This window comes from Eleutherodactylus coqui, chromosome 9, assembly GCF_035609145.1.
Source record: "Eleutherodactylus coqui strain aEleCoq1 chromosome 9, aEleCoq1.hap1, whole genome shotgun sequence".
NCBI lineage: Eukaryota > Metazoa > Chordata > Amphibia > Anura > Eleutherodactylidae > Eleutherodactylus > Eleutherodactylus coqui.
The window spans coordinates 111976748-111990034 of record NC_089845.1 but is presented as its reverse complement, the minus strand read 5'-3'; the positions used below and the strand labels follow the sequence as shown (position 1 = coordinate 111990034).

At 47.6% G+C, this 13287-nt stretch overlaps 1 protein-coding gene across 1 annotated transcript; it reads left to right on the top strand.

The window, feature by feature from the left end:
• Positions 1-664: 664 nt before the first annotated feature.
• MRPL15 (mitochondrial ribosomal protein L15) lies at positions 665-11621 on the top strand. The gene is made up of 5 exons (XM_066578332.1): positions 665-815; positions 4728-4885; positions 8038-8203; positions 10188-10311; positions 11015-11621. The coding sequence occupies exons 1-5, from the start codon at positions 705-707 to the stop codon at positions 11350-11352; spliced, it is 897 nt and encodes a 298-aa protein (XP_066434429.1). The 5' UTR covers positions 665-704; the 3' UTR covers positions 11353-11621.
• Positions 11622-13287: the final 1666 nt, after the last annotated feature.

The following is a 13287-nucleotide window of genomic DNA, read 5'->3' as shown; positions in this document are numbered from 1 at the left end:
TCAGAAATGAAAGAGAACTACCGTAGGGACGTGCTGATGAGCTGATAAGAGGGGTGTCCGGTTGTTTTTTTGAAAACTTTTTGTCCGCGCTGTATGTTGTTCTAAACCCCCAGCATGTCTATTTATGCTGCAGATCTCAACCTCTGACATACAAGGGTTAAAATCCACAGCACAATCCCCGCCGTGTAGCTGCGGGTGCGGCCATTGCGCGTTTCCAGCGTATTTACTGCAGGTGTTCCGCAGCAGGTTCACTACGTGTGAACGCGCACTTAGGGGTACCGGTTACGTGGGAACTTTGGGGTTTCTCAAAAAGGGACCTGCCTATACTGGAAGCCCATTGTGATCTCTTAGTGGTGCCAGCCGCACTACACACTGGACAGATGATAAATGTTATATGGAGGGGGGGCTGCCTGTTGGGACCTCCACAGGTCTAACATTTATATATGCTGCACACAAAGCGTTTATTTTCCCCTTGTAGAAAGAGGACAGGTGTGCCTCCAGTAGAAACAAGTACAATGTTGCAGCACATCACCCACCTACTCACAACCAATGTGATTCCAGAACTGCGCATGCGCCACCGCAGGGTTTGCCCTAAACAAACATGGCGATCTCGTGGCACGTCTTACTGACGTAAAGGCCGTCTATTAGGATGGGCGGGGTTTACCTATCACGTGGCTCTAACTTCTGTCCTTCAGCATGTAGTTATGGCGGCCTCCAGCAGCAGCGGCGGCGGCAAGAAAGCGGGGGACCTGCTGAAAGCCTTCCCCCGGGTGTCACTGGCCAATCTGAGACCCAACCCCGGGGCCACGCAGAGAGTAAGCCGTGTATACGTGTAACCGGCCGCCATTGTCCCGCCTGCAGGTGGGAGCAGGAGATCCCAGGAAGTAGTGAGGAGCCCCCGCTGGGGGAGTGGACTCAAGTATTGGGGTCTTCGGTGCAGCATGTTCGGATGTTGTTGTTTCTGCAGCAGATGCCGTGAGATGATGATGCAGTTTAGCAACAATGTCACAAAGTAACCTTACTGTCGGGGCGCTGGTCACATGGGGTAGTTATAGTGTGGAATCCATGTTGGATCGGCGCTGCGGGCCGGTCGGACAGCTTATCCACAAGTGGGTTTAAAATCAACGTGCGCAGCCCAATGACTGACGCTCCTGTGAGCGGATGCTGCTGCGGTTACTTGTCGGGAAATCTGCGCACGGAGTTATGTATTGGGAAGGACTAAACCCATGTGCGGATCAGTGGCCACGTATGTGGCGCAGGTGTGGGGCTGAGCGTTGGAATCCACATATGTGTCGCCTCCTGACCATCCTACCTGCCGTCCTCCATCATCACCACTCCTTGCCTAGAAGGATGTTGGAGGGACTGACAATCACACAAAGTGTAATGTTACAAGCGGTATTGGAGCATCTTGTCTCCACTGGAGCTATGGGTGGAGTCATGGGTTTGTCCTGGTGGAGTTATAGGGACCGCTCACAGCTGATGATTGGCTCCCTCACATTCCTCCCGCAAGGTGAGACCTCTACTCATCGTTCTGCCATATAGGCTCCCCACTGAGCTGCTCTATGCGCTTCTAGCCCCGTCGTTCCTTGCGGCGCTGTCAGTGTGGCTGCAGCGTGTTTCATGTATCTCCCCTCCCGTCTCCTGTCAGTGTCCCGGCGCTCTCCCTTCTCTCCTCCTGAGTCCAGCACTGTAATTTTCCCCCTCCCATCTTAACTGCTGTAACATCATCTCCCCTGGCGGTTCCTGTCACTGCTGTCCCACGCTATGAGTCTCCCCGGCGACCTCCCATCAGTGCTGCAATGTCTCTCCGGCCCACCTGGCACTTGTCACTGGTCCCCGGCACTCTGCCTTCTCACCTCCCTGCTTCGGTGCTATCCTTCCTCTGGTGTTACTCTCCCCGCCAGCCTTCCATCAGCGCAGGTATCTTTCATGCCCTCCACCGGCACAGCTTAAGCCGAGCCCACTGTCTCTCTCTGCCACTCGCCGTGCGCTCCAGCCTAATAGCAGCTGTAAGTTCTCGACCGAGTCCGACAGGACAGCGCTGGAGGGGATGGTGAGCACATCCCTAAGGCGCTGGGGCATTAATTGGGGCATTAACGAGGACATCCCTAACAGTAAACTAGGGGACGTTACGTAGGTGTTCCCTGTCACTCTGGACGGCCAACACCTTTCTTCACCCTTGGTTCCGGTGGAGACAAGATGCACCAGTACCGATATAAGCAAGTGATTACACTATCAGAGCACAAGGATCCTCTTTGTGGAGAACTGACCCCCTGTAGGGAAGCTCTAGTACCCTGCTGTACCGCCTCTAGCTTGGATACAAGATGTGATACAGCGGGTATAGAGGGTCTAGTACCCTGTTGTACTGCCTCTAGCTTGGATACAAGATGTGGTACAGCGGGTATAGAGGCTCTAATACCCTGTTGTACCACCTCTAGCTTGGATACAAGATGTGATGCGGCCATGAGCGATACAGGTTCTGTATGGTATCCTGCGGCATATCGGTCCACATCTGCTCTAACTGAGCCTCTAGATCATGCAAATTTGTAGGCTGTTGGTGTGACAATGTTGTGGGGGCTCCTGTGACCCCCTTGTGTGTGCGGCCGAGCATTATCCTGCTAGAAGCCGCCATGAGAGGAACACATGTGGCTGCAGGATGTCCTGATCATATCGCTGAGCTGTCATTGTCCCTCGTACCACTACTAGGGGGGACCAACTGTCGTATGTGATGGGCCCTCAGACCATCACACCAGCAGGGGGCAGTATGCCGAACTACAGCAAAGACAGGATTAAGGCGCTCACCCTGAGATCTCCAGACAAACTTCATCAATCCTCCAACTAGACCTGGATTAGTCACTGAACCCCGGTTCCACTCTGTAGCGTCCAGTTTCATTCTTCATGACACCACTGCAAACAGATGATATATAACGCAGTACACATAATGGGCGCCGTGAGACCAAATGTCCTTCGGCTGAGTGCCTGGAAATGGTTCTGACAGACACGGGTGTAATGATGGCGCCACCTCTCAGAAGTGCAAACAATGAAACAGTTGGAGCTGCTTGTCAGATCAGATGATCTCTCTATTGGTGGTCTGTAGAGGGTGTCCTAAGCCCCGTTACGGTGTATGTGCGCTCGTATACGTTTACTGGTCCCAACACTTCCTAAAAGTCTGGTCAGATTGGCCAAGCAGCGGGCAATTCGTCGCTTCAACCATCCAGCCTCTCGCGCTCCAATAATGCCCCCCTCTCAAACTCTTAACGGGGTGAAATCTCTTCGATTGTATCGTAGAGGCGTCCAGTGGTCAACAAGCTCTATGCAAGCAGAAAGAGGTCACTGCACGCAAGGAGCCTCTAGCAGCGTCTTGTATGGCCAAGGGGGAACTACTTTTAAGGCCCTGGGTGGCGCTGTGAGGGCTCCTTCACATGAATGTATTGTTACAGCGCACGCCACGCGTGGAATAGGCAATTCAGTGTCCAGATCTGCCATAGGCAATTCGCTGCCCGGATCTGCCATAGGCAATTCGCTGCCCGGATCTGCCATAGGCAATTCGCTGCCCGGATCTGCCATAGGCAATTCAGTGTCCAGATCTGCCATAGGCAATTCAGTGTCCAGATCTGCCATAGGCAATTCAGTGTCCAGATCTGCCATAGGCAATTCAGTGTCCAGATCTGCCATAGGCAATTCAGTGTCCAGATCTGCCATAGGCAATTCAGTGTCCAGATCTGCCATAGGCAATTCAGTGTCCAGATCTGCCATAGGCAATTCAGTGTCCAGATCTGCCATAGGCAATTCAGTGCCCAGATCTGCCATAGGCAATTCAGTGCCCAGATCTGCCATAGGCAATTCAGTGCCCAGATCTGCCATAGGCAATTCAGTGCCCAGATCTGCCATAGGCTCTCGTGTTGCTGATCACGCATATTGCATGAAATACGCTTGCAATAAAGATCAACGCATGTTCTCTCTTGGCGTGTGTTACCCGTGTATACATGCCAACATAGTGCATGGCAATCTCTGATCCACTTCACCTCAACTCTCTGAACTACCGCTTATGTGTGAAAGCACAGGAGGGCTAGTCGCTGGGACGGCTTTTGGCCACTTATGCACCCAACAGTCATCCCGTGTAAAGGGTACCATAACTCCATATTATCCTAGTTTCCCATTTTAACGCTTTCCAATCCACTGTCTGACGTTTGAAGACATTCTGATTGGAGGCTGTACAGCTCCGATGTCGAAAGACGTCCGGCAGGGTATTCTTACTGTATATTACTGGCCGCTCTGTCAGGGGCCTCCACAGCATGTCCCATACCGCAGTACTTGCTCTAGCCAGCAGATGGCGCCATTGTATAATGGCAGAGAACGCCCCCTAAGAAACCTTGAATCCAAAATTGGATTGCAAAGGGTTAAGAATATGAAGTCCTGTTGTCACTGAATGGATGTGGATTTTTACATGCACACAGGTGACTAACGGACTATCTTTAGGATCTGTGGCGGTCCAACTCCCAGCAACTCCTCCGATCATTGGGGGGGCCATCCTCTTCATTGGTCACCTGGCAGAACCGATACCGGATGTATGGTGCTGTAGACGATGCACTTTAGGATGAGTACTGTGGCCCGTTTAGTCACTCCTAACTATAGACCATTAACATCAAAGTCTTGGAAAGCCGCTTTAATTATGACGTGGTACAGACTCGATCAATTCATGTGTGTCTCATTTTATTGTACTGCAGGATAGAGAACGAGGGCGTGGAAAACATGGCGGAAATAGAAGTGGCAGGGGCCACAAAGGAGAGAGGCAAAGGGGTAACCGGCCACGGTTAGGATTTGAAGGAGGTCAGACACCTTTTTACTTGGTCATTCCTAAATATGGATTCAACGAGGGACACAGGTCAGTACACATCAGCTATACAATTCCAATAATCAGGCATCCTCAGAACCATTGCTGTGTATATAGAAACTTGTCTCCTCCTTGATGTGGAGTCCAAGGGGCATCCCTAGTTGGGACTGGGGCATCCCTAGTTGGGACTGGGGCATCCCTAGTTGGGACTGGGGCATCCCTAGTTGGGACTGGGGCATCCCTAGTTGGGACTGGGGCATCCCTAGTTGGGACTGGGGCATCCCTAGTTGGGACTGGGGCATCCCTAGTTGGGACTGGGGCATCCCTAGTTGGGACTGGGGCATCCCTAGTTGGGACTGGGGCATCCCTAGTTGGGACTGGGGCATCCCTAGTTGGGACTGGGGCATCCCTAGTTGGGACTGGGGCATCCCTAGTTGGGACTGGGGCATCCCTAGTTGGGACTGGGGCATCCCTAGTTGGGACTGGGGCATCCCTAGTTGGGACTGGGGCATCCCTAGTTGGGACTGGGGCATCCCTAGTTGGGACTGGGGCATCCCTAGTTGGGACTGGGGCATCCCTAGTTGGGACTGGGGCATCCCTAGTTGGGACTGGGGCATCCCTAGTTGGGACTGGGGCATCCCTAGTTGGGACTGGGGCATCCCTAGTTGGGACTGGGGCATCATTTGGAGCTACAGATGTATCCAAACATATTTCTTCGAAGGGGTTTTCCAAGATGATGGTTTTTGTTTTTTTAAATACCGGCTGGACATTATGGAAAATAATAAAGGAACATGTCATCTCTCGTCCGGGACCCCCGCAGCTACAGCACCACATCTCTTGTTCACATTGTTGGCACTCTGCTTAGTACCTGTATAAACATCCCAGATTGCAGTCAGCCACAAACCTAAATGGTGCGCCGCTGTAGGTGTCCTGGACGGGAGAGTATACAGAGGGTGGACAAAAATATGGAAACGCCGTACGAAATGCATGAGCTTTTAATCATTAGCACTGAGCTGCCCTTTTGACCCCTGCTTGGCTCAGAGCTTTCCCACCAAATTTGTGTTTACTTCACCTCTTGCCCTGCTCTGGGGGGTTTTGGGAGCCAGCTAGTAACAGCAGCTGAGTGGCTTAAACCCCCTGACCAATGGAACCTTGTTGCACGGGCAGATGTTCACTTCTGCCCAGCAGCATCTGTGTCATATTACCCCCCACTTAAAATCAGTCTCTACATGTCTTACTAAAATATCATTTATAATACCATGTAATTTAAGGCGGTGTAGTTCGTACCCTGTTTTCATATTTTTGTCCACCCCCTGTAGGTTTTAATTATTTTTGAAGATTGCCAGTTGGTATTTAAAATGTTCTTGAAGACCCCTTTTTAAAGGCTCCAATTTTTCAGTATACGAAATTAGATGTCTTGTCCCATTTAGTGCTGAGAAAACCTTAAGGTTTTTTAACATCGGAGCTTCTGGTGACAGGTGGCATCTGCCAGACGTAGATGTTTTGTTTCATCTTGAAATATGTTGGTGTAATGGAGGATTCACGTGTAAAAGAGGGCTACGCTGATAAGGCGGTAACACCCGCCGATACGCCTTTGGACGGCCTGTATTGGGGACTGTGTATGAAGAGAGATTGCGTTGCGACCTCCCTCTATACATAGAGGCTGCCGGCTGTTTCTTACAGCCGACACCCAGCGGGAACAGCTGCGATCCGCCACGTGGTGGTTTGGAGCGGTTAACACTTTAAATGCCCCGAACGATGTTCTGAGGTCCCGTGTGAGTGTCATGGCAGCTGGGGGCCTTCTGAAAGGCTCCAGGGCTGTCATTGCAGAATGCCTATCAAGCCATACCCATGGGGTGGCTTGATAGCCAGCCCGCCCAATTGCAGTATATTACTACATACTCCAGGAGCGATCAAAGCATCGCAAGTTGTTGTCCCTCTGGGGACTAAAAAAGTAGTAAAAATAAGAACATTAAAGTTTGTTGTTGTTTTTTTTCCCCACTGATTATTAAAAAAAAATAGTAGTTTAAAAAAACAAAAATACATATTTGGTATGACTGTGTCTGTTATAAGTCCGATCTATCAAAGTAATGCATTATTTACCCCTCACGATGAATGTTGTCAGAGAAAAAAAATTAAAGAACGCCAGAAATGCCCTTTTTTTGACCACCCTGTCTCCAAGAAAAAAAATGCAATGAAAAGCGAACAAAGTCAGAAGTATTCCAAAATGCCAACGCAAACTAGGGGACGTCCCGCCAAAAATGGGCCCTCGCACAACTATGTCGACAGAAAAATAAAAAAGCTATTGTGCGCAGAAGATGGCGGCAGAAAATAATTTAAAAAAATTAAATCTCTTCGAAAAACAAATCCAAATAGTACAGTAAAAAAATCTGTTTGGCATCGTAGTAATCGTACCGACCCGCAGAGTAAAGTTATGTTGTTGCAGTTTGTGTGCTGTAGAAACAAGATGCAACGAAAGATGGCAAAATTTTTTTTTTTCCCCATTTTTCGTCACTTAGAATTTTAAAAAAAGTTTTTCAGTACATTATATGGTACAATAATGACACCATTGAAAAATACAAATCGTGTCGTAAAAAACAAGCCCTCAGATATCTGTCGATGGATAAATAAAGCAGTTACGATTTTTTTTTTTTAAAAAAGGGGGAGGAAAAACTCAAAATGGAAAAAATGAAAAAAAGCTTGGTCACCAAGGGGTTTTCTGGGAGTGAACTATTAAAAATGTATCCTCAGGATAGGTAATTAGCTGATCGGTAGAGGGCCGCCTCTTGGGCTCCTTGTTGATCAGCTGATTGAAAATGGGTGAGCACCACTATCACTTCAGTCCGCACAAAGTGCAGTGCTGAACATTGTGTAGTGGCTGCGCCTGGTATTGCATCTCAGTCCCATTCACTTGACTGAGCAGCTCTAAGGACATGGGACTGATGGATGTGTGGCTGTGGCCTCTTGATTGACAGGGATCCTGAGCGTTGGACCTCAGCGATGAACTAGCCATGACTAACTGAAGTATGTGTGCATTGGCAGCGCGGTGACGGTATGGAGCAGATGTTGGGTTTATGATGAGATGACCTGTGAATAACACCGCTCTTGGCATTTAAGGGTTGCAATCTACAGGGAGGACGAGCTGCCTGTATAAATATTAACTGTTTTATGTGTCTATTGTGTTTCCACTCCTTGGTTTCCAGCTATCGGCGCCAGTATCATCCATTGAGTTTGAAGAAGTTGCAGTATCTCATCGATCTTGGAAGGGTCGATCCTTCACAACCAATTGACTTGACGCAGCTGGTAAATGCTCGAGGAGTCACCATACAGCCGCTGAAGAGGGATTACGGTGTCCAGCTTGTAGAGGAGGTACACCGACAGCTGGGATGGCTGCTGCTTCTTCTCTTCCTGACATGATAGAATGAACCTTACGATCCTACATTTATTCAGAAGTCCACTTAAAGCACGTTTCCAGCCCACACAGCAGCAAGACGTCTGAGCCCTGCTGTGATCTGTAACGATGGCGACATCCCTGTTGGCTCTCAGGGGTTGTCTGAGTTGCCGCCCGCACACAGATATATGTTCGTCTATGAAGCGCACATGGTTTTTATCCAAAAATGGATGAAAACATAACGTTTCATGGATCCATAGGCTTTAATGGGTTAAAACTAGTCAAACTACGCACACGTTTGACTGTTTTTAGCCTAGCATACCTTTCTGTGGTTTTGTTTTTGTTTTTCTTTAATCAATTTTTTTTATTTATTTTTTTTGTAGAATTGAAAAACATAGCTTTCTACATTTTTCCGTCCCCATGTGTAGAAAAAAAAAAAAAAGTAAGGAGATGCATCTTTTTTTTTTTTTTTCTTCAACTTTGCAGTCAATGAAAAATGTATGGAAACCTAGAGCCGTACGTTTCCATATGCGTAATGGATACATTTTTGTGATCTGGGGAAAACAAACTTGCGAACTACAGTATACCGCGCGTATAAATTTAAGCATGTGTTTATGTTTTTAAAATGCATGCTTTTTTTTTTTTTCCATAAACTGGAAACCTACCTGAGCACCGGTGTGCACGGGCCCCGCGGCAGACAGCAGCTTGGATCCACTCCTCGTTGTACTGTGCCTTCAAATGAACCCTGAAGGGCTTTTTACACAATGTGATTATCGGACACAAATGTTGGCCTGCCTGATCGCCGGGCCATGTAAAAGGACGAACGAGTATCAAATGAATCAGCAAATGATCGTTCGTTGGCTGATCGGCTCCTTGATACAAGCATAAAAAATGCCCGCTGATTGGGTGCAGGTAAAGCCTGCCAACTGGCAAAAAATAGTAGTGATGAGCACCCTGCACCCTAATGGGGAGAGATCTCATGGCGTCTGGTGGGCTGAGGGGGTCTTGCGTATCAGGAATAGAACGGCTGTGTGAGGTTTAAACTTGAGTGTAAGCCAAACGCCATAATCATAAATAACCTATGTTGAAATTGGCGTGCCTACCTCTACTGCGTGCTGCTCTCAGGGAGGACTAGCTGACAGGTTGCCTTTTGATTTGTTGCATTTTTAGTTTTCTAATATGACCACTAGGTGGAGACATCTGCCAGGAGGATAGTTCTCTGCAGTAAGTGTGGATTGTGTTGGGCGACATGTTCTGTTGCAACTTTCTGTGTTTTACAGGCCCGTTCATGTGTAATGATTGTTGTGCAAAATGTGTTCAACATACAAACATTTTGCGGTAATCGTTACATCTAGACGCGACTCCATTGTGCGCTATGTCTTTACTGATTTTCGTTTGTCGCGCAGTTTCAACCTTTATAGAATGTCAAGCACTGAGCGATTCTCAGCGGTGATCTGCTTGTCCGCATGAGCGCTAACAACTATCGGTGACGTCACCCGATCGTGCAGATCACTTAGCCGACAGACGTCCCGTGTAAATGGGGCATTAGAGATCTGGGTGCTCAGGGTGTGGCCTGTATGATATTGTGGGACTAAGTAAAGGGATCACATTTTAGTTTCTCTATCCCTGCAGCTAGTCTTATCTTGATCTCTGCTTAGAGGGGTGTTTCCATCTCTGTTATATGCCATCACTGATTGTTTAGGATCTGATCTCTGTGACCCCCTCAGATCCCTCCGTATTGTCCCCTCCGCTGTTTCTCCGCACAGCCAGGCGCCATTGTGCAGGGACGAACAGCACTAATGCAGCACTGCGCCCCCTTCATTCTCGATCAGTGTAGGTCTATCCTCTAGGAACTGGTGATATCCTCACTTTAGAAGATGGGATCACCCCTTTAATAAGCCAAGGTTGTAAATCCTTAGAGGAGCGGTTATTTAGGTATAACCTTTTTATGTTGTGTTTTAGGGCGCCAACCTGTTTTGTGCTAAAGTGAACATTGAAGTCCAGTGGGCATCAGAGCTAGCAATTGCAGCTGTAGAAAAGAACGGGGGTGTCGTAACAACGGGATTTTATGATCCCCGGAGCCTTGGTAAGTAAGAAGGTTAACTTTTCTTTTCCCCAATAGAGAAAGCCAGTACCTGAGCCCTTGTATTACATGTTCTCACCTAGACGTGGTAAAATGCAGCGTGTGATGGAGGATGCCACTTTTTAAAATTTTTCTTGCAGCTTCTTATGGAATCTTTTTAGGGCAAAAACCCTAGGTGTTAAATGGAAGGCGCAGGGATGTACGGTATGGGCCTAGAGCTGCTTTTTACAGAGCTGTAATTCTGTCAAGTGTATGAAGCCTTAATTGGCAGTAAGATCCAGTAGGAAGTACAGACCGCTCTTTTTTTTTTTTCTTTTTTTCTCCCCCCCCCCCCCCCCTCTTCCTAAATGGCATCACGCTTCCTGCAATATCGCCAACCCACTCCGTGATCCTCTGCCTCGGCTTTGACAGCCGCTCTGTCTCTCTTTTTTAACATCCTTACACTCTTGCGTTCATCATTGAAAAGTAACTGTTTTTATTACGTGTTTTATAATCCAGTAAAAGTTTTTAAAAATACAAAAACTCCTCCAGAACTTAGTGGTGAGAGAATCTCACTGTTTACTTATATTTAAACTAGCCCCATGTCTGTATATGGAAACTATCCAGTAGTTTTTACCCGACGATGCAGGACCTCGGTGGTCCTTAACACGCCGCATTACTGGACTATTACTAATTTTTTTTTTTTTTTCCCATTTTTCCTTTACAGAGGTTCTGTGTAAACCGGTACCGTTTTTCATGCGCGGAAAGCCAATTCCCAAACGGATGCTTCCACCCGAAGATTTGGTAAAGTATTACACCGACGCAGAGAACCGTGGATATTTAGCAGATCCAATTCAAGTGGCTGAGGCCCGGAAACATCTGGCTAAGAAGTATGGGTATATACTCCCTGACATTACCAAAGATGAACTGTATGACATGTTATGTACACGCAAGGACCCACGGCAGATATTCTTTGGCCTTGCTCCTGGCTGGGTAGTGAACATGGAAGAAAAGAAGATCTTGAAGCCCACAGATGAGAGCTTACTTGCTCATTACAGTTCTTAAGTAGTAGTCTGAAATATTGTGCCATAGTGACTTCATATTGATATCATGCAGGTAATGGAGATGAATTCTTAAGTGACGCGCATTGTATCTATAGGAAGGTGTGCGGCTGCCTTGCAGCACAAAAGTTACAACTTAATTTTTTTTTATATGGTTACCACCGTATTTCGATAAAAAAAAAAAAGCCTTTGGGAGCCGCGTGACTTCCGCTAAGTACAGTTGCACCTGTATGGTCTCTTTTTGCAGTTTAATATAAAATCTTATTACATTAATCACCTTGGCATTAGCATCTTTATTTACTAACTAACCAGTGTACAGTACCGTGAATAAACAGCATGCATTTAAGGGCTGGCAAAAACTTTAGAATGAAGTGGTATAAGAAAAGACACAAAAAACACTTGTAAACTTCAGGGAAAAAAACACTTGGGGAGAAAGAAAATGCATGCGCTTAACCCATTAGTGACCGCCCATATGTGTTATGTCCTAGGTTTCTGGGCTTTAATCCCCAGGGCTGTAAAAACACGCTGGCCCTGCAGACTAGAGCCCCGGGGTCTGTGTACATGACAGCTGCCGGAGGCAGCCAACAGCCTGGAGCTGGCATGAGGGGTTGATTTACTTTTGTGGATAACTGCGATATGCACCCCCCCCCCCCCCCCCCACCACACACCTTACCCGGTCACGTGATCTCCGTTATCCATAAAAGGTTTAAAAAAACCTTGAGGGCACTTAAACCAATCGCCTCCTTCCTCTGCGATGTTCTGGACACGGCGATACCAATTGTTTTGTGTGGGGTTTTTTTCGTTTGTTTTTTGTTTTTTCTATTTATTACAGATGCGTGAAAGAGGTTTTTACCTTTTTAATATCCTATTTTTTTACAATAAAACGTCATCCCTTAATTTTTTTTTTTTTTCTTCAGTCCCCATAGGGGCTTTGAACGTAATCATTTTATCGCTTATACCATATACTGTAATACTACAGTATTGCTGTATATGGTATTTCTGCCGGAATTGAGTTGAGAGGCCACAGGCCCGTATTGTAGACAGAAATGCATGGCAGCCCTGGGGCCCTTCAGAAGGCTGTGGGCTGCTATGACAGCCAAATGGCACCTCCGGATCTCATTGCAGGGGGCTGTTTGGGAACCCTGAACACTGATAGGGGCATTTAAATGTCGCTGTCAGAATTGACCGCAACACTTAAAAGGGTTAACTGTCACGATTGGTGTTAATGTTGATCACAGCTGTTGCAGGCAGCTTTCAGCTGTCAGAGACAGCAGGCACCGCTCAATACAAACCCTGCTGCCTGAGGGCCCTTTAGCACGGAGGGGTTTTCTGCCCGTTTTTTAGCTTTATTTTTTTTTTTCAACTGATGACCTATTCCCGTGGTGGTGAACCTATGGCACGTGTGCCAGACAGGACACACAGAGCCCTCTCTGCTGGCATACTCGCCAACAGCTGCTCACCACGATAGTGATTACCAGCCGGGGTGCCACTGCTGTGGCGCTGCTATGGGTGCACATATTGACAGCACTCTGTACCTGAGATCTTCCTCCTCTGAACTCCCCTCCTTAGTTCCACTATTACTAGGGCTTTTGTGGGGGTCACTATTACTGTAGTGTCGCCAGTCCTGCAACACCTAGCTATGTGCTCCAAGGAGATATAGAAGGTGCTGTACATTGGAAAACCCCTGATTTTTTTTTTTTCCCTTTCTTAAGCTAAACTGATTGGTAACAGCTGGCTCTTCATTGGCTGCTTGTCATGCAAACCTTGATTGGTAGAGGGGGATGGGGTGAGAGCCAAGGGCAGGGAAAGGAGCAGCAGAGCAGTCGGAGGAGGAGGTGCAGTAGCACAGAGTGGAGTTAACATGCTTGATCGGAGAAAGCAAGGATTCTTCAAGTCTTGTAATCGGCGGCAGTGAGGAGAGGAAAATGTCAGACCTATC